We start from the raw sequence: 26,579 nt of genomic DNA, 5'->3' as shown, positions 1-26,579 counted from the left end.
GGGGACGATTGCCCAGTCACAGGCTGACGCGGAGATGATGACATGCTTTCCCTGGCAGCCGCGAGCGTTGGCTTGAGTGGAACTCACTGCTCTTCCCTGAACCCTCGCGGCTCGGTGATTGGTTCCTGGGCTCGTGGCACCCCTCAAAGCCACGCCCCACCCCTGTTCCTTTCTTCCCGGAAGTGCATGAAGAGCTGACAAGGTCGCGGGAGGCACTTTTTACTGCCCGGTCCCGATCTTTTCAGCTTTCCCGCCCTCACTACCCTTGATGGTGGGGCGGCCAAGGGCTATTCGGCAATCCCCCGGTGGATAAAGGTGCTCACGGTGCACCTATGCCCGCAGAGCGCCGCCACCTGGCGCAGGTGCCCAAAGCCCCCGTCCAAGGCCTGTAGGTTTATGTCATCTCTGACGGCCAAGGCCTACGGTGCCGCTGGACAAGCCGCCTCCACCCTGCACGCCATGGCTCTCCTGCAAGTCCACCAAGGTGCTCAAGGAACTGCACGAGAATAGTTCCGCCCCGGGATTGATGCAGAAACTGGGCTCGGCGACCGACCTCGCTCTCCTCGGTCTCTCGGTCGGACGATGGCCATACTAGTGGTCCAGAAGCGCCACCTTTGGCTCAACCTGGTCGAGATGGGCGAGGCCGACAAGACACGATTCCTTGCTGCCCCCATTTCCCAGGCGGGCCTATTCGGATTTTGCCCAGCAGTTTTCGATGGTGGAGCAGTAGACGGATGCTAGCCGGCATATCCTGCCCCGGCATGGCTCAAGATCCCGCACCCCGTCTACTCATCACCAAGGGTGTCCCCCTGCGGTGACTGCACCGCTCCGCCGCAGCCCGCCCCTTCGGCCCAGCCCAGGTGTGGAGCCCACCACAGGAAGCAGATGCCACCCGTCTCGTGGCCACCCAGAACCCGTGAAAGGCTTCAAAGCGCCCTTGTAACGGGCGACCCAGGGACAACAAAACCCGCTGCTCTGGAGCTGGTAAGCAGATCTCCATCTTTTTGTTACCTTTTGCATTTAATTGCGCTGCATGCCCAAGTGGCTGCAGTACTCAAGAGCTCATCAAGAGCGGTTTCCTTGTTCCCTGGGTCACGCATCTGGTGTGCACGGCCGTCAACATGACCACCGTCCACCACTCTATTTGGCAGATTTGGCACTCCAGCGGCGGTCTCCCGCCCCTGAGTGCCCAGCTGTGGTACAAATCTGCCCCCGATGTGACAGTCTCCATGGGTCACGAGGACAGGCCTCTTCCTCCCCCATCCCAGGCTGTTCCAGGGGTGGTCACAAGGAGCCAGGTAAGTGCTTCGATGTCCTCGGACTCAGCATGGCCACGACGTGGTGTGGCACCTCGAGCTCCGCCCCGCCGCGAGGCCCCACCTGCCGGTACGTCCGATGACATTGTCCCTTTGGTCCCCCTTGCGTGGAACTTGGACGCATGGCTTGCGCTTTCCAATCCATCGCGAGGGCTGGTCCGGACCGTCCGACTCGGCTGTGTGATTCACTTCACCAGGCGTCCGCCCAGGTTCAGCGGTGTCCACTTCACCTTGGTGGAGGACGAAAATGCTGCTACCTTGTGCAGAGATTGCTACCCTCCTACGGAAGGGCGCGATAGAAACTGTCCCTCCAGCCGAGATGAAGAAGGGGTTTTTCAGCCCCTAATTCATCGTACCGAAAAAAGGTGGTGGGTTGCTTGGACCTGTGAGTTCTGAACTAGGCTTTACACAGACTCCCGTTCAAGATGCTGAAGCAAAAACGCATTCTGGCGAGCGGCCGGCATCAAGATTGGTTCGTGGCGGTAGACCTGAAGGATGCATACTTCCACGTCTCAATCCTTCCTCGACACAGACCCTTCCTGCGGTTTGCGTCTGAGAGTCAGGCGTATCAGTACAAAGTCCTCCCTTTCGGTCTGTCCCTGTCTCCTCGCATCTTTACGAAGGTCACAGAGGCTGTCCTTGCCCCGTTAAGGGAGGTGGGCATTCGCATTCTCAACTATCTCGACGAATGGCTAATCCTAGCTCATTCTCGAGACATGTTGTGCGCACACAGGGACCTGGTGCTCTCACACCTCAGCCGACTAGGGCTTCGGGTCAACTGGGAAAAGCGCAAGCTCCTCCTGGTTCAAAGCATCTCTTTTCTCAGTTTGGAGTTGGACTCAGTCTCCCTGACGGTGCGCCTTACGAACGAGCGTGCCCAGTCAGTGCTGGCCTGTTTGAAGGCATACAGAAAACAGCGGTTCCACTGAAAAGTTTTCAGAGGCTCCTGGGGCATATGGCATCCTCGGCTATAGGTAGGTGACCTGCAAGCGTTCTCTGTCAGCGAAACATGCCTGGAGTTCTGTCCAGGTTACTCTCACGTGATCCTGAGACCCTGACCGGGCTATGTGCCCAAGGTTCCCACCACCCCTTTAGGAACCAGGTGGTGAACCTGCAAGCGCTGCCCCAGGAGGAGGCAGACCCAGCCCTGTTGTTGCTGTGTCCGGTGCGCGCTTTACGCATCTATTTGGATCGCACGCAGAGCTTTAGAATTTCTGAGCAGCTCTTTGTCTGCTTTGGTGCACAGTGGAAAGGAAGCGCTGTCTCCAAGCAGAGGATCGCCCACTGGCTAATTGAAGCCATAACTATGGCATATGTCATCTAGGCCATGCCGCCCCTGGTAGGGCTACAAGCCCATTCTACCAGGGGTGTAGCGGCTCCCTGGGCCCTGGCCAGGGGTGCCTCCCTAACAGACATTTGCAGAGCAGCGGGCTGGGCAACACCCAACACCTTTGCAAGGTTCTACAGCCTCTGGGTGGAACCGGTTTCATCCCAGGTAGTGGCACGCAACACAAGCAGATAAGCCCGGGATAGCTGGCCGGGTGTATCGCTTGCACATAGCGCTTTCCACCTCCCTTGGAGCTGAAGACGTACGCCATTAATTCCCAGTAGTGTTCACAAACTTTGTTCCCTGGTTGACTTCCTCCGAGTCCTGTGGCAGTCGAGTTTTCGGAAAGACTCGCTGCCGGCCCAGTACACGTGCTAACTAAGAGCCCTGTTCTGGGGTAGGTGCTCCGCATGTGGCGGTTCCCTGTAAGGCTAACCCCATGCGATTATATATCTTTCGCTAATTCGTTTCCCTGTTGGCAAACTGCGTCTTTCTTGGGCAGAGCCCCTCTGCCCCAGTCTCCATGTTTGTAGTAACTCCTCCCCCATTGGGCAGGATCTACCTTGAAGACTCCCCACATGGTTGGAAAGACCATGTGACGTATTTTTCCACTTAAATATCCCCCCCTCTCTTTGGGCGAGGTGTGGTCTCCGCGGTGTCTTCCCCTTGGGAGGGACACCCCCTGACTAGACCTGGTGGCCCGGTCGGATAATCCCCCTTCTTTTTTAGGGAGTGGAAAAAAAGAAGGGGAAAAGAGGCCACGACTGGGTTAAGCCTATCTCTATCTTTTGGGTAGTTGGCCGTTCGACACTCATAAATATGTTGGGGGAAGTTACGTGTCGACCTGGTGTGCTGGCTATGAGGCACACAGTAGTCTGCCCACCACACACCGCCAGTTCACGTAACACAGTTCAGCCAATTGTGGCATTTCGTATAGGGACCCCTAGTGTCACTACATCGACACCAACGTCGAGTGAGTGACAGATAGGGAATGTCATGGTTACTTGTGTAACCTCCATTCCCTGATGGAGGGAAGGAGACGTTGTGTCCCTCCTGCCACAACGCTGAAGTACCCGCTGAAATGTCCGGACCTTATATCGGCTCCTCAGCATAAAACCTGAATGAGTGGTTGCATACCAGCTCCTTTTATACCCGTATGTCCAGGGGAGTGGCATGCAAATACCACTCACCAATTTTCATTGACCTTTTATCAAAGACCAGAGGTGTCTTGGGCTCCCAAGAGTGACCCCTAGTGTCACTACATCAACACAATGTCTCGTTCCCTCCATCAGGGAACGGAGGTTACACAAGTAACCACGACGTTTTATTGTGTTTGTGATGTTGTTTTTAGTGTTGTGTTTGGTTGTGTTGGTGTGTTGTGTTTGCCTTTTGTTTTGTTTTGTTAGTGTGTTTATGTTTGGTTGTGTTGCTATGTTGTGTTTGATTGTGTTGGTGTGTTGTGTTTGGAGTTGTGTTGATGTTCTGTTTGATTGTGTTGGTGATGTTGTTTTTGGTGTTGTGTTTGATTGTGTTGATGTGTTGTGTTTGGTTGTGTTGGTATGTTGTGTTTGATTGTGTTGGTGATGCTGTTTTTGGTGTTGTGTTTGATTGCGTTTAAGTTTTGTGTTTGATGTTGTGTTGGTGTTCTGTTTGATTGTGTTGGTGATGTTTTTTGTGTTGTGTTTGATTTTGTTGATGTGATGTTTTTGGTGTTGTGTTTGGTTTAGTCAGTTTATGTTTGTATTTAGTTGTGTTGATGTGTTTAGTTGTGCTAATGTGTTGGTGTTGAGTCTCAGTGTCATTGGTGGTGGGTGTGGTGAGGCTGGAGATGTGTTGTGTTTTATTGTGTTGGTGATGTTGTTTTTGGTGTTGTGTTTGGATGTGCTGGTGTGTTTGGTGTTGAGTTTGTTTTGTTTGGTTTTGTCAGTGTTTATTATTGGTTGTGCTGGTATTTTGTGTTTGTATTGGTGAGTTGTGCATGGTGTTCTGTTTGATTGTGTTGGTGTGTTGTGTTTGATTGTGTTGGTGATGTTCTTTTGGTGTTGTGTTGGTGTGTTGTGTTTAGTGTTGTGTTGGTATGTTGTATTTGATTGTGTTGGTATGTTATGTTTGGTATTGTGTTGGTGTTCTGTTTAATTGTTTTGGTGATGTTGTTTTTGGTGTTGTGTTTGATTGTGTTAATGTGTTGTGTTTGGTGTTGTGTTGGTGTTTTGTTTGATTATGTTGGTGATGTTGTTTTTGTGTTGTGTTTGATTGTGTTGGTGATGTTTTTGGTGTTGTTTGGTTTAGTCAGTTTATGTTTGTATTTAGTTGTGTTGATGTGTTTAGTTGTGCTAATGTGTTGTGTTTGTGATTGGTTGTGTTGGTGGACAGGTGTGATTGTGTGTTGTGTTTGTGGTAAGGTGTTGTGTTACCTTGGTCTCAGTGTCATTGGTGGTGGGTGTGGTGAGGCTGGAAATACTGATTGCATGCTGTCTGGTGGAGAATGTTGGTGATGGTTGTATGAGTGGCGGCGTGGGACAGAACGCACTAAGTCCTCTCTGCTGAGACAACAGCTGCTGATACGCCACTGGATTAATGGAGGGATGGAAGGGAAAAGACGGACTGAAAAAGAACAAGAAGAAGAGATGAGCACAGACCTCGACAATCAACCCAGATCTGTGGATTATCAGGACCAGAGCAGAGCTGGTATCTGTTCTGACAGTATACTGTAACTGCTGTCCGTAAATCTAGGTTTATCCATTTTTTACCTGATGCCTCCGACAGACAGGTGTCCATATGAGCTGCTAGCGGCCGAACTGGATCGGGAGTTGTTGATGTAGGCCACCAGAGAATTGGGCGAGGTGCGGATCATAGTCTGAAGGTCGATACTGGCGTCTGAGAGAGGAGAGATGGACAGCGCTCGCTTCCGACTCAACCGGGGTGTCAAACGAGGACTAGGGAACCGAGACACTGTGGAACACACAAACAGATAACACTTTAAAATAATAAAAATTGACCCTATTTACTAAATACATTTATTTGGTCTTAAGGAAAAGTATACTTCAGTTTTCCACATGACACAAGTTCACCATCTGATCATGTGTTCATTCAAAACTTCAGTTTGAATCTCAGCTGCAGTGTGCAAATGTGTCATTTTCAAGCTCCGCCCACTGCTGTGCTATTTCAGGAAACGTATGTGCGTGTGCGTGTGTGTTTACCAAGCACAACTGCATGATCGATGCGCTCACACACTCTCTGCGACTCATAGCTCCACGGGATAAAGTCGAGTCTCATCAATACGTGTTCAAGACTGATTACTAGCCACAGAAAATGCAAGATACTGTATGTGGATACTGTAAGTTCACTGGGAAACTGGCATCATTCTAATGTTATGGAGACAGGAATGAAGATGTTTCAACAAAGTTTACGTGACAAAATACATCTTTTCTCATTAATCTGTGTAGATAAATGCTTTAATCACTAAATTCCAATGTCTTCTGTGTACAGTATATCTGTTAAATAAAAAGTTATTAAAGTTCATTTAAGTGAAATCTGATATAATCAGACGATATTCGGTCATTTTGAGATTATCACAATTGGCCAATAACTCCATCCGATGACCTTACTGTGGTAAGAAAAAATATGTGAATCCTTTGGAATCACCTGCATTTATGTATACATTTGTCTTAAAATCTGGTTTGATCTTCATCTAAGTTAAAATAATGAACAAACACAATCTGATCTAACTAATAACAAATTATTGCATTGTTCTTGTACATACTGAATACATCATTCATAAATTCACAGTGTAGGTTGGAAAAAATATGTGAACCCCTAGGCTAACGACGTCAACAAATGCTAATTAGATTCAGGAGTTGGCAAACCTGGTATCCAATTAATGAAATGAGATTGGAGGTGTGGGTTACAGCTACTTTGACGTGGACCATGCCTTGCAAAAAAGAGATCTCAGAAGACCTACGATCAAGAATTGTTGCTTTGCATAAAGCTGGAAAGAGTTTTGAAGTTATCGCAAAGAGCTTAGATACTGTATTCATCTGTCCACAGTTTGACAAATTGTCTATAAATGGAGATGATTTAGTACTGTGGGTACTCTCACTAGAAGTGGCTGTCCAGAATGCTCAATAAGGTAAACAAGAACCCTAGAGTGACAGCTAAAGACTTGAAGGAATCATTGGAACTGGTTAACATCTCTGTTCATGAGTCTACTATACGGAAAACATTAAACAGACATGGTGTCCATGACAGGACATCACGAAGGAAGCCGCTGCTATCAAACAAAAATATTGCTGCATACCTGAAGTTTGCCAAAGACCACCTTGACACTCCAAAATGCTACTGGGAAAATGTTTTGTTGACTGATGAAACAAAGGTTGAATTTTTTGGGATGAACACGCAGCACTAATTATGGCATAAAATGGGAACCGCATACCAACATGAAAACATCATACCAACGGTGAAGTACGGTGGAGGGAGCATCATGATTTGGGGCTGCTTTGCTGCTTCAGGGCCTGGACTGCTTACTATCATCGAGGGAAAAATTAATTCCCAAGTTTATCAAGATATCTTACAGGATAACTTCAGGGTGGTTGTGCACCAGCTGAAGCTCAGTAGAAGTTGGGTGATGCAGCAGGACAATGACTCTAAACATCAAAGTAAATCCACTACAGAACGGCTTCAAAAAAAGAAAATGCACTTTTGGAGTGTCCCAGTCAGAGTTCAGACCTTAACCCAAAAGAGATGCTGTGGAATGACCTCGAGAGCCGTTCACACCAGACATCCTAAGAATAAGTCTGAGCTGAAGCAGTTCTGTAAGGAAGAATGGTCTAAAATTCCTTCTGAACATTGTGCAGGTCTAATCCGCAGCTACAGGAAACACTTGGTTGAGATTACTGCTGCCAAAGGAGGATCAACTAGTTATTAAATCCAAAGGTTCACTTACTTTTTCCACAGCACTGTGAATGTTTAATGTGATGTTCAATAAAGACATGCAAGATTAGAACTGTGTGTGTGTTGTTAGCTTAAGCACATTGTGTTTGTCTATACTTGTGACTTTAATGAAGATGAGATCAAATTTTATGACCAATTAATGTAGAAAACCCGCTAATTCCAAAGGTTCACATATTTTACTTGCCACTGTATATGTATATTTATAACAGTTAATAGTAGCAAATAAAATATACAAATAATTGCAGAATTTAAACGAAAACTTAATTTACGCATTATGTATTTAAGTAACGATACATGTTTTTTATTTACTTTAATCTACTGACGAGACTCTCTTTTAATTGGCCACATGGCCACCCTGCGCTCTCATTGCCGGCCATTAAAAACCCATATCAGTCTACCACTATTTAATTTGATTTTGTTTTGTTTATAATTTTATTTAAATGTTTGATTATTATAATATATTTTATTGTATATAGCTATTTTTTGTTACTATTGCTGACACCTTTTTTTCTGCTTATTTTTTATTTGTATTGATGCTTTGGCAATATTGTGTATAAAACATTTATGCCAATAAAGAACTCTGAAACTGAATATTACATTTAAAACTCAGTATGTTAAAAACTGAACAGGTTTAGTGATAAATAAACTGGTTAAGTGAACTGTCTTAATCGTCTTCATCTCAAACTCAGCGTGACCTCATTTTGATTTGATTTGGGATAATTAATCTTGGCCAATAAATTACTGTAATTACCTAGATAACAATCAACTATTGCAGACTTGGCTTTGTTTAATGAGGGTAATTTACAGAGCTGATTCTGGCTCAGAAAGGAATGTGTGTGAATAATAAGTGTGTGTGTGCATTTGTGAGCATGTGCACAAAGATGTCTACAATTCTCTGTAATATTGACTATGATTCCAAACACTTTCTAAAGGAAGAGTCCCTGAACTAAAGTCTGCCTACTATGTGGAGTACGTAAACACAGACGCAACTAGTCAATTAATTACAAGAGCACATTCCCATTGAAAATACATAACGTGTGTGCGTTATTGTGTTATTTGGCTCCGCTGTAACAATAAATGACCAAAAAGTGAAAACTGAATGTAGAAGAACACTGTTTACACGAATATCCCGCTCTAGCGCCTCCTACGAGAATGGTAAGAACACGCTGCGTTCCGAATTATGCTCTGACACGTGAAATTGAGGTTGCTAGAAGCATTGCGTGTAGTACGTTTCGGAATGTTAGCTCCAGGCTTTTTGCTACTTCAGAAGAGAATTACAAAAATAACTGCAGCAAACTCAACAGGTGCTAAGCATTAGCGCTGGTGCTAATAGACCCAGTGTGTGTGTGTGTGTGTGTGTGTGTGTGTGCGAGACTCTGGCAACCGGACATCCATAATGATTTCATCACAAATAGTGCCAACACAAGCAGGATTAAACAACTAATTTCTTTGTGTGTGTGCGTGTGTGTGTGTGTGTGTGTTTGTCCATTCCCTACTGACCACAGTGCTAATAAATAACCCTTAAGATTTGCTGTGCGAGTCATTCCTCTTAGCATGAGCTGAGGGTTTGCTGTCATGTTCAGGCATGTTGTAGTACGCCGGCCCCGAACACATCTTTAGTGTAAAGAGCCGCCTCAGGACCCAACACAGAGGGACATCACGCTAAAGCTACGAAAGAAATGCTAACATAAAATTAGCACCTATTTTAAACCACAACATAAATGTCTTACTCGCATCTTTATGAATGACTGCTGTGTGACTGGAATTGGACATAAGGGCCTGCATGTATCTGATGATTTGGTGGTTTTGTGGTGGAAATTGCATGCCGTTAATGGCAGAACATGGTCGTTCCAACTTTACAAAAATCGGTGAAACTTTCTGGGCACCGATTCTGTATATACCCACATACTACCAAAGAAAATGTGTTTACAACTTGCTCTATTTCCTCTCCTTTTGTATTGATCAATTCTCTCACTTTTTCTGACTCGTGTCATTTTCAGTAAAGTGTTGGACTTGCTCCACTATTAGTAACCAAAAACATGTTGATGGAAACCAACAGTAACGCACGGATCAAAGCATGCGCTGTCAACTCGGCTTAATGAGCCTATTCAACCTTGTTGCTATAGCAAAGCCCGTGATCTGTGCGCTCACACGTCTGGACGCCACACTTCAGATCTGTCATAAAGAGCATGAATGGATGAGACAGAGATCCTACATGAGTCAGACACTTTATCAAGCCTGTGTTTGTTTTTCATGTGTGATTATTTAAAGGAGACACGAGAGTCAGCACAGAGTCAGAGAGATGCTGTATATTACCATCTGTTTGTTTAAAATTACACTTCTCTGGAATATCATGTGATGCCGTTTCGTCACAGTATTTTTACTCTGACTGATTGGATTATTGACAGATCATCTTTATTCAAACAGAAAATGTTGTGTAAAGACAGTTAAACAAAGGGCTGGAAAATAAATCAGCCATTAATATTGAGATGCTTTAGTGTCTTTGATCCAAATCCACAAAAATCTTAAATCTAAAAAATCTCGCAATCAGTGCTAGGTAGATTACTTTGGAATTGTAAATCGATTACAAATTACACAACTAAAATTGTAATCAGTTATGTAATCTCTTAGATTACTGTTTTAGGTAATCTGATTAATTTTGGAATACTTTTGGATTACCTCTGACCTAAATTTTATTTATTTGATGTCACATTTACATTTACATTTATTCATTTGGCAGACGCTTTTATCCAAAGCGACTTACAAAAGAGGAAAACATAAGCGAATCATCTTAAGGAGACAGTTGTACGAAAAAGTGCCATATTACAAAGCTTCACTAGCATCAGAATAGTATTCAAAACAAATTAAAGTGCAACAAGAATTTTTTTTTTTTTTTATGAAATTAGTGACTGGTTAAGTGCTCATGGAAAAGATGTGTTTTTAGTCATTTTTTGAAGACAGAAAGTGAGTCAGCTTCACGGATGGAGTTGGGAAGGTCATTCCACCATCGTGGTACGATGAAGCCGAAAGTCCAGGAAAGTGTTTTGGTGCCTCTTTGCGTTGGTACAACAAGGCGACGTTCCTTAGCCGACTGCAGGCTTCTAGTGGGCGTGTAGCTCTGCAGAAATGATTTTAGATATGCTGGAGCAGACCCAGTAACTGTTCTGTATGCCAGTATCAGAGAATTAAATTTGATACATGCATCAACCGGCAGCCAGTGAAGAGAGACAAGGAGTGGTGTAACATGAGCTCTCTTTGGTTCATTATAGACCAGATGTGCTGCTGCATTCTGGATCATTTGCAGGGGTGTAATTGCACATGCAGGGAGGCCTGCAATGAGAGCGTTACAGTAGTCCAGTCTAGTTATGACAACTGACTGAAACAAGAGTTTCAAAAGTTGTGTGGCATGTTCAGAGAGGAAGGGTCTTATCTTCTTGATATTGTAGAGTGTAAATCTACATGATCTTGCGGTCTTTGAGATGTGGTCTGTGAAATTGAGTTTGTTATCGATGGTTACCCCTAGATTTCTGACCATTTGGAAGGCGTTACTGTAGTTGCACCCAGCTGCACGGTGATGTTGTGTTCAACAGCAGGATTGGCTGGAAAGACAAGGAGTTCAGTTTTAGCTGGGTTGAGTTGCAGTTGGTGTTCCTTCATCCAGGCCGAGATGTCTGCATGTCACATGCATTGAAAACACTCAAAGATTTACCAAAAGTATTTCAGCAGTAGGCTGATTTAGAATTAAAAAATTAAAAGATTAAAAAAAGACGCTGATCAATAAAATCGGAACTATGACTGTGACTGCTGTTGTCTGATTAATATGTGATCATGTAATCCATAAAAAATTATTGTAATCGGATTGTGAGTATTTTAAAATTTTATTTAATCTAATTACAAATATTTTTGGTAATTTGATTACGTAATCCATATTACATGTAATCCGTTATTACCCAGCAATGCACGCAATAGTGACCTACTCATTTTCAAATATATTTTGACATCCCATGGTAATACCATGTTTTTGGGCATGGTACCACTGTTATACCATGTTTTTTCAGACATGGTGCCATTTAAATACCGTGGTTTTTCAGACATGTACCATGGAAAAACAATGCTATTTTAAACATATACCATGGTAATACCATGTTTTTTCAGATTTTACTTTTTTTTTTTTTTACATATACCATGGTACTTCTATGATTTTTCGAACATGGTACCACGATAATACCATGTTTTGGAAATGTACCATAGTAATACCATGATTTTTGAGATTTTACCATGTTTTTTGGACATGGTACCATAATAATACCATGGTTTTTTTTTTTTTCAGACACATACCATGGTAATACCATGATTTTTGGATTTAACCATGTTTTTTCGGACATGGTACCATAGTAATACCATGTGTGGTAATACCATGTTTTTTCAGATTTTACTATGTTTTTTCAGACATATATCACAGTAATACTATGATTTTTCGGACATGCTACCATGGTAATACCATGTTTTTGGGACATGTACCATAGTAATGCCACAGTTTTTCAGATTTTAATATGTTTTTTGGCCATGGTACCATTGTAATACCATTAGACCATTGGGCATTCCAAATTGGGGAGAAAAAAAAAGTACCATAGTATTTCCATCTGATACCATCATTGTACCGTGGCACCTCCACAGTACTTTTTTTGTGAGTGACTACTAACTATAATCATAAAATTGTACCTGGATTATCATAACATGATGGTAAATCTGATAAATACGAATAATTTTCTTCTATGCATATGCAAATCAATTTACATTTTAAAGGAATGTTCCAGGTCCGCAAAATCATAAATCATCCTTTTGAGGTGGGACTACTTTTTCAGGCAGATGAACTTCTGGTTATGTGTAACAAATGTACTGTAATTCTTGGGATGGAATTGTCCACTGACATTAAGTGACAACCCATATTATTCCTATAAATCAACTCTTCGGTCAGGCGACTCACCGTCCACAGGTGTGAAATAGTCTGGCAGGTGAGCTGCGGCCGCCCCTGCGCCCTGCATGAACAGCTCTCCGTACGGGTTCATGTGTCCGGTCAGGAGGTGGTAATACTCTGCTGGGGTCGCACCGGGAGGAGGAGGGGGCAAACCAAACAGCCCTCGCTCCTTCAGATGCTCATGAGCCACTGTAAGGTAAAAGAGCGAGATTTAAAAGGGTTTTCTGCTGTCATGTCTCCCTTTCTGCCAACTAAAAGAAACCAAAAAAGTCACAGATACTATTCCAAAGCCTTTCATTTCTATATATTCCAACTTTTGAAAATAAAAACGGTCCTAAAATATGATCCAACACTGTGTTTTGAACGCTGCAGTCTGTTTGCCAGGCTCAGATATATCTGGAAACCCTTCAAGGCCACATCTACCTGCACTCATTTTTTCCCAAACAGCCCCATTACTCTTTTCTCTGTGCTCTTTTATGTCTGTATCGCTGTTGTGATCGCCTGCACGCTGCTTATTTAAGTTTAAAGGTGCAAACACATTACAGCTGACACACCGGGAGGGGTGATTTATATGTCAAACGTTCAGCTTGCGAACGACCTGTAATTGTAATTCAGCACTGAAGAGAGGGCTGTCATCAGACCGGGAATGAAATTAGGGAATTCTGCTTGGGTTTTTTACTTTATTCATTTCCATAATGTCCCCCAAAGGACAAATCACAGGATGGAAAAGTTAAAAGTTTCATTGAAATTGGCTTTTTTAAAAGGTTAACATTATACATGTTAACATGATTTCAGTGTGATAAAATCGCTTACTAATAGAGGTCGGCCGATAGTGGATTTTGCCAATGCCAATAACTAAGGTTGTGGAAAAGGCCGATAACCGATCAATTGGCAGATAGTTTTCAAAATCGATTCATAGAACATTTTCTTAGTCAACACAGACATAGAGGCCAGAGTCCAAAATTAATCAAATCCCAGATTTAGTTTATTTTCAACCAAGATCTGAATAATAATTTAGAAAAAAAGAATACTGGGTGCATAACGTGGGACTTTTAACACTAAACAAGTCTGAAACACACCGGGGACTTTTATTTTGAAATGACAGAGACTTGGCTCCATTACAATGATCTATAAAGCTTTTTGTAGCTTATATATTTTTATTATTATTCACAGTATATAATGTTGGAGACATGATGAATGTGCCGACGAGGGACGTTTCCATATAGTCGCTTTAATTTGAAAAAACGTAATTATCAAAGGAACATGGGGGAATAATAAAAAAAATTATCGGCAGATATCAGCATAGATATTTGCCAAAAACCAATAATTCTAAAAAGCAACTATCAGCACCGATTAATTGGTAAAACCGATATATCGGTCTACCTCTACTTACTAACCTTATCTGTGTAAAGTTATATCCAATATTACAACTTCGTTGCCATGATGCCATAACGCTGCAAACCCTGTAATCCCAGTGAGCGATTCTGACACACTAAAATCATGTTAACATGTATAATGTTATGTCTTGTGGCTATACTTTTAAAACAGTGTCCATTTTTATGTTTATTGACTGGCCCCATTCACTTCCACAGTAAAACCTTAATGTAATTGAGATTTTTGCTTCTTTTTTTAATAATCGAGGGAAAATAAAATATATCTATATCTTGAAAATAGTTTTTCTTTGTTGCACATATAAGTGAATACCTCAATAAATTTAGTTAACTTATTAGCCAATATATTCTCTGAAAACAAGTCTTAATATATAATTCAATTTTGCTAGCAAGTAAATTTATATTTTTATTGGAAAATCAGTCTATATATATATATTTATTTTTTGCAGAGTAGATACTTTTTATAAGTAGCTTTTAGCTTTATTAGTGTCACTTGACTGTTGTTTAACCACTTTAAACAGTGCGTGGCTTTTAGTCTGCCAAGTTAAAGGAATATTCTGGGTTCAATACAAATCAAGCTCAATCGAGAGCATTTGAGGCATAATGTTAATTACCACAAAAAATTATTTTGACTCGTCCCACCTTTTCTTTAAGCTTAACTTGTATTGAACCTGGAATATTCCTTTAAACTTACGTTTGGATTCCTCACCGTCGGCTGGACTCAATCCACGAGCTGCCGAGATCATGGACAGTGTGGGACTGCCATGTGCCGAGCGCAGGTAATGCTCCATATGAGGCGAGACGTAAGAGTGAGGCGGGAGGAAGGTGGTCTCACCGCCGCTCCCCGGAGACAGACGGATGAGAGAGATGTCGGAAATCACTGGACTTCCCGCTAACCCTGGAGGCCTGGGGAGAGAGAGAGAGAGAGAGAATTGTCATTTTTGGGTGAACTATCCCTTCAACAGCAATTAGCAAATTTACAAATGAAAATTCCATATTTGTTTATTCTTTGGAGGCTATCTGCCATTGGTTGGAAAAATCAGATAGTCCCGTCCCAAACCAATGCCACTGGTTAAGTCAATGCTGCTGTGTTGCGCTGGACAAAACAATGTTTTAAAAGATCCAAAGAGTTACAGTTTTTAGACTTTTAAAGGTAAACAATGTACAAATCTACCTGATTCCAGCCTTACTGAAGCACCGCCAGATCATCACCGATCCTCCAGCTGGTCGTCTAATGGATAGACGGAGACCTGGAGAGGCCTTCAAGCCGCAGTGTCTCGCACCCAATGTGAAATTTGGTGGAGGATCGGTGATGATCTGGGGGTGCTTCAGTAAGGCTGGAATCGGGCAGATTCGTCTTTGTGAAGGACGCATGAATCAAGACACGTACAAGGTTATCCTGGAAGAAAACTTCCTTGTGCTCTGACAATGTTCCCCAACTCTGAGGATTGGTTTTTCCAGCAGGACAATGCTCCATGCCACACAGACAGGTCAATCAAGGTGTGGATGGAGGACCACCAGATCAAGACCCTGTCATGGCCAGCCCAATCTCCAGACCTGAACCCCATTGAAAACCTCTGGACTGTGATCAAGAGGAAGATGGATGGCCACAAGCCATCAAACAAAGCCGAGCTGCTTGAATTTTTGCGGCAGGAGTGGCATAAAGTCACCCAACAGCAATGTGAAAGACTGGTAGAGAGCATGCCAAGACACATGAAAGCTGTGATTGAAAACGTCATGGTTACTGGTGTAACCTCCATTCCCTGATGGAGGGAACGAGACGGTGTCGATGTAGTGACACTAGGGGTCACTCTTGGGAGCCCAAGACACCTCTGGTCTTTGATAAAAGGCCAATGAAAATTGGTGAGTGGTATTTGCATGCCACTCCCCCGAACATACGGGTATAAAAGGAGCTGGTATGCAACCACTCATTCAGGTTTTACGCTGAGCAGCCGATATAAGGTCCGGCCATTTCAGCGGGTAGTTCAGCGTTGTGGCAGGAGGGACCAACGTCTCGTTCCCTCCATCAGGGAACAGAGGTTACACCAGTAACCATGACGTTCCCTATCTGTCACTCACTCGACGTTGGTGTCAATGTAGTGACACTAGGGGTCCCTATACAAAACGGCACAAGGCTGAACTGTGTTACGTGAACTGGCGGTGTGTGGTGGGCAGACTTGCTGTGTGCCTCATAGCCAGCACACCAGGTCGACACGTAACATCCCCCAACACAGTTATGAGTGTCGAACGGCCCTTTTTGGGGACAAGTCGACTACCCAAAGATAGAGACGGGCTTAACCCAGTCGTGGCCTCTTTTCCCCTTCTCTTTTTCCACTCCCTAAAAAAAGAAGGGGGATTATCCGACTGGGCCACCAGGTCTAGTCGGGGGGTGTCCCTCCCAAGGGGAGGACACCGCGGAGACCACACCTCGCCCCAGAGGGGGGGGGGGGGGATATTTAAGTGGAAAAATACGTCACATGGTCTTTCCAACCATGTGGAGAGCCTTCAAGGTAGATCCTGCCCAATGGGGGAGGAGGTACTACAACATGGAGACTGGGGCAGAGGGGCTCTGCCCAAGGAAGACGCAGTTTGCCAGCAGGGAAACGAATTAGCGAAAGATATAGATTGCATGGGGTTAGCCTTACAGGGAACCGCCACATGCGGCGCACCTACCCCAGAACCGGGCTCTTTGTTAGCCCGTGTACTGGGCCGGCAGTGAGTCTCTCCGAAAACTCGACTGCCACAGGGCTCGGAGGAAGTCAACCAGGAACAAGTTTTGTGAACACTACTGGGAATTAACAGCGCACATCTTCAGCTCATAAGAAGGTGGAAGGCGTTATGTGCAAGCGATACACCCGGCCGGCTATCCCGGGCTTATCCGCTTAAGTTGCGTGCCACTACCTGGGATGAAACCGGTTCCACCCGGAGGTTGTAGAACCTTGCAAAGGTGTTGGGTGTTGCCCAGCCCGCTGCTCTACAAATGTCTGTTAGAGAGGCACCTCTGGCCAGGGCCCAAGAAGCCGCTACACCCCTGGTAGAATGGGCTCGTAGCCCTACCGGGGACGGCATGTTTTGGGCAAGATATGCCATAGTTATGGCATCAATGAGCCAGTGGGTGATCCTCTGCTTGGAGACAGTGCTTCCTTTCCGCTGTGCACCAAAGCAGACAAAGAGCTGCTCAGAGACTCTAAAGTTCTGCGTGCGATCCAAATAGATGCGTAAAGCACGCACTGGACACAGCAACCGACAGGGCTGGGTCTGCCTCCTCCTGGGGCAGCGCTTGCAGGTTCACCACCTGGTCCCTAAAAGGAGTGGTGGGAACCTTGGGCACATAGCCCGGTCGGGGTCTCAGGATCACATGAGAATAGCCTGGACCGAACTCCAGGCACTTTTCGCTGACAGAGAACGCTTGCAGGTCACCTACCCTCTTGATGGAAGTGAGCGCAGTCAGGAGGGCAGTCTTCAAGGAGAGTGCCTTAAGCTCGGCTGACTGCAAAGCTCAAAGGGGGCTCTCGGTAGACCCTGAAAAACTACAGAGGTCCGATGAGGGAACGAGGCGCGGCCTGGAGGGATTCAGCCTCCTGGCGCCTCTTAGGAACCTGATGATCAGATCATGCTTCCCTAAGGACTTACCGTTGACTGCGTCGTGGTGTGCTGCTATGGCAGCAACGTACACCTTCAAGGTGGAAGGGGACAGCCTCCCTTCCAACCTCTCTTGCAGGAAGGAAAGCACTGATCTGACTGCGCACCTCTGGGGGTCTTCCCAACGGGAAGAACACCACTTAGCGAACAGACGCCACTTAAAGGCATATAGGTGCCTCGTAGAGGGAGCCCTAGCCTGAGAGAACGTGTCTACCATCACAGGTGGGTGACAGCTTAGGTCTTCCGCGTCCCGTCCAGGGGCCAGACATGGAGATTCCAGAGGTCTGGGCATGGGTGCCGGATGGTGCCCCTTCCCTGAGAAAGAAGGTCCTTCCTCAGGGGAATTTGCCCGGGGGGAGCTGTCACGAGGAGCATGAGGTCCGAGCACCACGTCTAGGCGGGCCAGTAGGGTGCATACCAGGACGACCTTCTCCTCGTCCTCCCTGACCTTGCACAGGGTCTGTGCGAGCAGGCTCACTGGAGGAAAACGCATATTTGCGCATGCCAGGGGACCAGCTGTGTGCCAGCGAGTCTATGCCGAGGAAGGCCTCGGTCAGGGCGTACCAGAGCGGGCAGTGGGGAGGATTCTTGGGAGGCGAACAGGTGCACCTGTGCCTGTCGAATCGACTCCAAATCAGCTGGACCACCTGAAGGTGGAGTCTCCACTCTCCCTTGAGGGTAACCTGTTGTGACGGCGCATCCGCCGAAGTGTTGAGGTTGCCCGGGATGTGAGTGGCTTGCAGCGACTTGGTGCTGCTAACTCCGTTGGAGGAGACGGCGGGCGAGTTGTGACATACAGCGGAAGCGCAGACCGCCTTGGCGGTTGACATATACTACCGCTGCCGTGCTGTCTGTCCGAACTAGCACGTGCTTGCCCTGGATCAACAGCCGGAACCTCCGCAGGGCGAGCAGAATTGCCAGTAACTTGAGGCAGTTGATGTGCCAATGCAGCCGCGGACCCGTCCAGAGGCTGGCGGCTGCGTGCCCGTTGCCAACAGTGCCCCAGCCCGTTTTGGAGGCATCTGTCGTGACCACGACGCGCCTGGAGACCAGAGCTCATAGAAACGAGGTCGGTCCAAGGGCTGAAAAGATGGTGACAGACCGACGTAATGGCCACGCGGTGTGTCCCGTGGCGCCATGCCCGTCACTGGAGCCAGTGCTGAAGCGGCCTCATATGCATCAACCCGAGCGGGGTGGCCACCGCTGAGTATGCCATATGCCCCAGGAGCCTCTGAAAAAGTTTTAGTGGAACCACTGTTTTCTGTTTGAACACCTTCAAACAGGCCAGCACCAACTGGGCGCGCTCGTTCGCAAGGTGCGCCGTCAAGGAGACTGGGTTCAACTCCAAACCGAGAAAAGAGATGCTCTGAACCGGGAGGAGCTTGCTCTTTTCCCAGTTGACCCGAAGCCCTAGTCGGCTGAGGTGTGAGAGCACCAGGTTCCTGTGTGTGCATAACACGTCTCGAGAGTGAGCTAAGATTAGCCAGTCGTCGAGATAGTTGAGAATGCGAATGCCCACCTCCCTTAACGGGGCAAGGGCAGCCTCTGCGATCTTCATAAAGACGCGAGGAGACAGGGACAGGCCGAAAGGGAGGACTTGTACTGATACGCCTGACCCTCGAACGCGAACCGCAGGAAGGGTCTGTGTCGAGGAAGGATCGAGACGTGAAAGTACGCATCCTTCGGGTCTACCGCCGTGAACCAATCTTGATGCCGGACGCTCGCTAGAATGCGTCTTTGCATCAGCATCTTGAATGAGAGTCTGTGTAAAGCCCGGTTCAGTACTCGCAGGTCCAAGATTGGCCGCAACCCACCGCCTTTTTTCGGTACAATGAAGTAGGGGCTGTAAAACCCTTTCTTCATCTCGGCTGGAGGGACAGGTTCTATCGTATCCTTCCGTAGGAGGGTAGCGATCTCCACGCAAGGTAGCAGCGTTTTCGTCTTTCACCAAGGTGAAGTGGACACCGCTGAACCTGGGCGGATGCCCGGCAAAGTGGATCGCACAGCTGAGTCGGACTAGCCCTCGTGACGGACTGAAAGGCGCAAGCCATGCGTCCAAGTTCCGCGCAAGGGGGACCAAAGGGACAACATCATCGGATGTACCGGCAGGTGGGGCTTCGCGGCGGGGCGGAGCTCGAGGTGCCACACCACGTCGTGGCCGTGCTGAGTCCGAGGACATTGAAGCAATTACCTGGCTCCTTGTGACCACCTCCGGAACAGCCTGGGACGGGGGAGGAAGTAGCCTGTCCTCGTGACCCGTGGAGACTGTCACATCGGGGGTGGATTTGTGCCACAGCTGGGCGCTCAGGGCGGGAGATCAACCTGTCAAATGGAGTGGTGGACAGTGGTTGTAATGCCAGCCGTACACACCGGGTAGGTGACCCAGGGAACAAAGAAACCACTCTTGTTGAGCTCTTGAGTACTGCAGCCACTTGGGCATGCAGCGCAATTAAATGCAAAAGGTAACAAAAAGATTAAGATCTGCTTACCAGCTCCAGAGCAGCGGGTTTCATTGTCCCTGGGTCGCCCATCTCAAGGGCGCTTTGAAGCCTTTCACAGGTTCTGGGCAGTCGCGAGACGGATGGCGTCTGCTTCCTGCAGTGGGCTCCATGCCGGGGCCAGGCCGAAGGGGCGGGCTGCGGCGGAGCCGGTGCAGTCACCGCAGGGGGACGCCCTTGGCGATGAGTAGATGGTGTGCGGGATCTTGAGACGCGCCGGGGCAGGATATGCCGGCTAGCATCCATCTACTGCTCTACCATCGAGAACTGCTGGGCAAAGTCCTCGACGGTGTCGCTGAATAGGCCCGCCTGGGAAATGGGGCAGCAAGGAATCGTGTCTTGTCGGCCTCACCCATCTCGACCAGGTTGAGCCAAAGGTGGCACTCCTGGACCACTAGTGTGGCCATTGTCCGCCCGAGAGACCGCACCGTGACCTCCATCGCTCGGAGAGCGAGGTCGGTCACCGAGCGCAGTTCCTGCATCAATCCTGGGGCAGAACTACCCTTGTGCAATTCCTTTAGTGCCTTGGCGGACTTGCAGGAGAGCCATGGCGTGCAGGACGGAGGCGGCTTGTCCAGCGGCACTGTAGGCCTTGGCCGTCAGAGACGATGTAAACCTACAGGCCTTGGACGGGGGCTTTGGGCACCCGCGCCAGGTGGCGGCGCTCTGCGGGCATAGGTGCATCGCGAGCACCTTTATCCACCGGGGGATTGCCGAATAACCCTTGGCCGCCCCACCATCGAGGGTAGTGAGAGCGTGGAAGCTGAAAAGATCGGGACCGGGCAGTAAAAAGTGCCTCCCGTGACCTAGTCAGCTCTTCATGCACTTCCGGGAAGAAAGGAACGGGGTGGGGCGTGGCTTTGAGCGGCGCCGATAGCCCAGGAACCAATCACCGAGCCACGAGGGTTCAGGGAAGAGCAGTGATATCCACTCTAACCGACGCTCGCGGCTGTCCGGGAAAGCATGTCGTCATCTCCGCGTCAGCATGTGACTGGGCGATCGACCCCGAAGGGAGGAGCCCAGCTGAGGCTTCTGACTGGACGAGCCCACTCTCCGATGCTGCGCTCGAGAGCTCATCACTTTCGCGGGCGCCGAATAAGAGGTCGAACTCGCCGTGAGACGAGCCGGCGGACTCACCCGGAAGCCCGATCGGGGCAGATGAGCGTGCTGGGGAATGGGAGGTCCGCGGGGGGATACCCGGTGGAGGCGGTCCCATTGGGGTCCCCAAATCGCCCCCAGTGCTAGACGCGCTGGCCTCAAACCCGTGGGTAAAAGGACCGAGGCGGGAGCCTCTGGGGTGGCTCGCTTTCTTACGAAGACGAGCCGCAACTGCAATGTTGCCATAGACATATTCTCGCAATGAGAACATGACCATCCACGAACGCTGTCTCTGCGTGAGCAGTGCCCAGACACGAAAGACAGTGATCGTGACCATTAGAAGGTGAGAGATAACGAGCACAACCAGGAATAACACACAATCGGAAAAGCATCTTTAAAAAGACGCGTCTTTAAAAAGACGTTCCGTGTGTGCGCTCTTTTAGAGAAACATATACTCTTTTAGAGAGGAAAAATGCTCTTTCAGAAAATATACTCTCTAGTTTTTCTGCCGAAGCGCCCAGGGGCATTCTCTGCAGTGCACCAGTGCAGAGGAGGGAGAAGCCGCTGGAATGCGCCGTCAGATCCAGCAGAGGTGAATGAACAGTAGTATTCAGCTCAGTGAGCATGACCGTTTGGCTCCGAAGAGATAATCTGAATGAGTGGTTGCATACCAGCTCCTTTTATACCCGTATGTCTGGGGGAGTGGCATGCAAATACCACTCGCCAATTTTCATTGGCCTTTTATCAAAGACCAGAGGTGTCTCGGGCTCCCAAGAGTGACCCCTAGTGTCACTACATCGACACCAACGTCGAGTGAGTGACAGATAGGGAATCAGGGTTATTCCACCAAATATTGATTTCTGAACTCTTCCTAAGTTAAAACATTAATAGAGAAAATTAATGGAAAATAAATACTTCCGGAGCCAAAACGGCTGAAAACGTGGGATCTCTGACTTTCGATTGCAGACTTTCGGAGCATAGTTTGAGACATTGTTGAGATGTCTTGTCAAACTCTAGAGGAGACACACGTGAGATTACTGGGGTCTTTTTCTCATCTGAGAAGCAACAGATTTCAGCATTCTCTCTCCATTCAATCTCACTGCTGTCTAGGAGAAACATCTGAGATAATAAAGAGCTAATTTTTATTTCTTATATAAAGTTAATATAGAATGATTTTTCATTTCCAGTGGGGTTTTCCTCATCTGGGATCATTAAACTTTATTAAATCGGTCCGCGGCCAATATCTGATTAGCAAGTTGTGATGAATTCCACCCTGTTTTAATGACATAAAATGATTTTGATTTTAAATGTGGACATCTAAATGAGAGTACTGCATGAGAAATGTTGGTTTTAATTCTTTCTCTCTGATGTAATAGAACAAAACAAACTGGTTCATCTACAGCAAGGTCACCTCGTTTAAATACTGCGATCAAACACCTATAAAACATCTTGTTCTTCACAGATTATGGCTAAAAAACAAGCATATATGAGAAACATGCATACTTAATAATGGCCTCTTTCTTTAAACATCAGACAGACTATATGTAAACCACTCTCTATTTCAAACAAACCTCCACCACAAAAGCGAACACACTTAAATAATAATGTAATATTCAAATTTAAAAATGCTTCGCCTGTGGAATGGTTCTCATTTTCATACCAAGAAAAACACAGACATGCGCTGAAACATCATCCATACTGCACACGGTGACTGTGGGACCTTGAAATCCATCTCTTTCACACCTATACACCCTCCTATAGAGACAAACGCTCCTGGAGTTGGGGCTTATGGCTCCCAAAATGCAATGGAATAGTGTCGGCGGTGCACGATCCGAGCCAGAATCTAGTAAATCTCATTGGCCTGGGGTTTGAAACGCTGCATGATCCAATGAACCAGTCGATGTCCTTGACTGCATGATATGACAACAATTATGCTTAAAGGAATATTCCGGGTTCAATACAAGTTAAGGGACGAGTCAAAATTATTTTTTGTGGTTATCAACATTATGTCATAAATGCTAAAAGTTATTGAGCTTAACTTATATTGAACCTGAAATACCCCTTTAAACAGACAATGTGAAAGGTCATATAAACGCATAAAACTGTTTTTCCATTATCGGTGTAAGGTCATAAATGGTTAAAAAAAAGAAAAAAAGATCAGCACACTACATGCACACGATTTTCGCATTGCATGTAAACGCTTTTACCGATGTTCTTACCAACTTCTCCAAGTACCTCATGCACTTGACTGTTTATGATTTGATGTTAAAAGCAGAGAATAATCCGAAGATTTCCAAACACGTGTAAACGCGGTTTTCTTGTGTTGTTGGAATAAGCTGTTTTTTGGTAGTTATCAGTGTATTGGAGTGCTTGTAAACACACTCACTGTCAATAAGAAAAAGCATATATTAATAAGTGTATTTCTTTATTTATTATGTTTATAATATATATTTATAATTCTTAAAATTGTATGATTAAATTATCAAATAATTACATTTTAGTCTGGTAATTATTTGTCAAATATTTAAATTTGTTTTATTTTAACTGAAACACTTGTAACATAGTTCACCAAGAATTTGGACAACACTACATAATGACTGAATACAGTGCACTATAAAGGGAATAGGGAGCGATTTCAGACACAACACTTGACTGATCACACACTTATTCACTTATTCACTGTTCCCTACATAGTGGATACTAGAGGTAGACCGATATATCGGTTTTACTGATTAATCGGTGCCGATAGTTGCTTTTTGGAACTATCGGTTATCGGCAAAAATCTGTCGATAGTTGCCGATAGTTTTTTCGTCATTTGAAAATAAGAGTCCCCAGTGTGTTTTGGCTTTGTGTAGGTTTTGTGTATTTTTCTTATCTTTTTTTAAAGCAGGACAATGCTCCATGCCACACAGACAGGTCAATCAAGGTGTGGATGGAGGACCACCAGATCAAGACCCTGTCATGGCCATCTCCAGACCTGAACCCCATTGAAAACCTCTGGACTGTGATCAAGAGGAAGATGGATGGCCACAAGCCATCAAACAAAGTCGAGCTGCTTGAATTTTTGCGGTAGGAGTGGCATAAAGTCAACCAATAGCAATGTGAAAGACTGGTAGAGAGCATGCCAACATTCTATAATTCTATTTTCTATTTTTACATTCAATTTGAAAATCTATTGGCCGATTAATCGGTTATCTATGCTTCCCACCACCTTAGTTATCGGTATCGGCAAAATCCACTATTGGTCGACCTCTAGTGCATACCACACGATACACTATATAGTGAAGGACTAATGATAATAATAGGTTAACTTTGTAATTGTACTAACATACTTTAATTAAAGGTGAGAGAGCGGAGCTGGCTACCGATGATTTTCTCCGCACACATGCTGTTTTACTTGCAAGAATGCAGAGCCGACCCAAACAGACACGGAGAATAACGATGAGAATTTATTATCTTATTTATCTTATTGTTATAGTTATTTATTACCGGTGTAGTCTATGACCAGTAGCAGCTTGAATATCTCTGGATTCATTCACATTGTGCCTTCCTTAAAGTTGTCCGAGTGTTAATTAGAGCTTTGTAGAGTAGCCAACAAAGCATAAAGTCAGATCAAACATTTACACCCATTTAATTTGTATGAAGACTTTGATTTCAGCAGATCTTGCTCACATTTCAATGGCCGTTATTGACACTGGAAGTAAGTTTACCCTGCGAGGGCCACCACGGAAGCGAGAAACAGGCCTATACAATTAATTTCTGCCATGTTTACTGCTGTAGTTCACCAAGAATTTGGACAACACTACAAAATGGCTGAATATAGTGAACTATACAGGGAATAGGGAGCGATTTCAGACACAGCACTTGACTGATAAATGTTGATAATGACGGTCCATCTAGGTTTGTACAGTACGTTCATTCATGCTGCTGATCTGTCAGAATATTGTCATGCGTATTAAAGACATCGAAACAAGTCAATGACACTGACTGCATTTGAAATCACACACTTGTTCACTTAATCACTATTCCCTACATAGTGGATGCCATATAATATACTATATAGTGAAAGACTAATGATAACAATAGCTTAACTTTGTAATTGTACTAACATACTTTAATTAAAGGTTTCATGCATGATATATTACAATACATTTTTGCCATGTTTACAAAGTTTGTTTGTCATTTGTCGTTTAATATAAATAAAATACTTTAAATATTGTTTGCTAAAAAAATTAAACAAAACCAAAAAAATGGTTCACATTGAAGTGCAATATATAGAGAATAGGGAGCAATTTCGGAGACTGGTGAATTGAAAAGCATTACTACTGACAAATGTGCTTTTTTTTAGCTGCGTAATTTAATTAACACCTTAAAATAAAACCATTACCAGACATTGGCTTTATTTCTGTAATATCTGTAAACACTATAATTACAGCACAGAAATACATATTCATTGCATAATAACGACATCGCTAGAGTTTAGTGTATTTATCCGATTCATTTTCCACCGTGGATTGCTGACCGGTGCTATTGTTAAGAACCTGAGAGCAGGTTTAGACTCCTGCGACGCGGACATTGTTTCTGGTGCCCGTGTTGCTGAGGCGTTCATGCCCAGCAGATGGGCAGAGCACCTGTTAGTGCTGTGTGCCAGGCGGTAAGGTGCCCATTGTGTTGGCATTATGTGAGTGCCTTTAAACCCCCATTCACAAACACTACAGGAGACGAGATCATCACACCCATAGATAACTAAAAATCACATATGAGATCTCTTTAATATGTCAGTAGTTTCTCTCAGACAGCAATTAGATAAAATGCAGAAGCCTCCTGCTGAACCCCGCCCCCGTAAACTCACACGTATCACACTATAATATATTAAATATGATTAAATTATTATTAATTATTGTATATATGTTTTGGAATAGCTTAATTATTAAAATTGTATTCTTACATTTTAATAGTTCAATAATTTTTATTTATATAATAATATAAATTATATTAATTAATTACATATTTAAATAATATTGTTTGAATAATAATAATCTAAATTATATTAATTAATTACATATTTATATAATATATTGTTTGAATAGTATATTTATAAAAAATAATAACTTTTTTTAATTGAAACAATCAATCGGGAGCAATTTTGGAGACTGGCAAACATCGACAAGCATTAGTCCTTTGATATTTGATTGATAGATCTGTCTATCTATCTATCTATCTATCTATCTATCTGTCTGTCTGTCTGTTTATCTATCTATCTATCTATCTATCTATCTATCTATCTATCTGTCTGTCTGTCTATCTATCTATCTATCTATCTATCTATCTATCTATCTGTCTGTCTGTCTGTCTATCTATCTATCTATCTATCTATCT

At 45.0% G+C, this 26,579-nt stretch overlaps 1 protein-coding gene across 2 annotated transcripts in view; it reads right to left on the bottom strand.

The window, feature by feature from the left end:
* Nucleotides 1–26,579, bottom strand: part of LOC127426536 (zinc finger protein GLI2-like) — a 139,008-nt gene that overhangs the window by 21,667 nt on the left and 90,762 nt on the right. For both annotated transcript variants that reach the window (XM_051673404.1, XM_051673405.1), the window contains 4 exons: nt 14,672–14,868; nt 12,581–12,760; nt 5,394–5,595; nt 5,058–5,247 (listed from right to left, as the gene is read on the bottom strand). In XM_051673404.1, the coding sequence (XP_051529364.1) occupies nt 5,058–5,247; nt 5,394–5,595; nt 12,581–12,760; nt 14,672–14,868 (769 nt within the window). The remainder of the gene's footprint in view (nt 1–5,057; nt 5,248–5,393; nt 5,596–12,580; nt 12,761–14,671; nt 14,869–26,579) is intronic.

The sequence above is a fragment of the Myxocyprinus asiaticus genome, chromosome 35, assembly GCF_019703515.2.
Source record: "Myxocyprinus asiaticus isolate MX2 ecotype Aquarium Trade chromosome 35, UBuf_Myxa_2, whole genome shotgun sequence".
Taxonomy (NCBI): Eukaryota; Metazoa; Chordata; class Actinopteri; order Cypriniformes; family Catostomidae; genus Myxocyprinus; species Myxocyprinus asiaticus.
The sequence above is the reverse complement of the archived record's forward strand: the minus strand, read 5'-3'. Positions and strand labels throughout refer to the sequence as shown.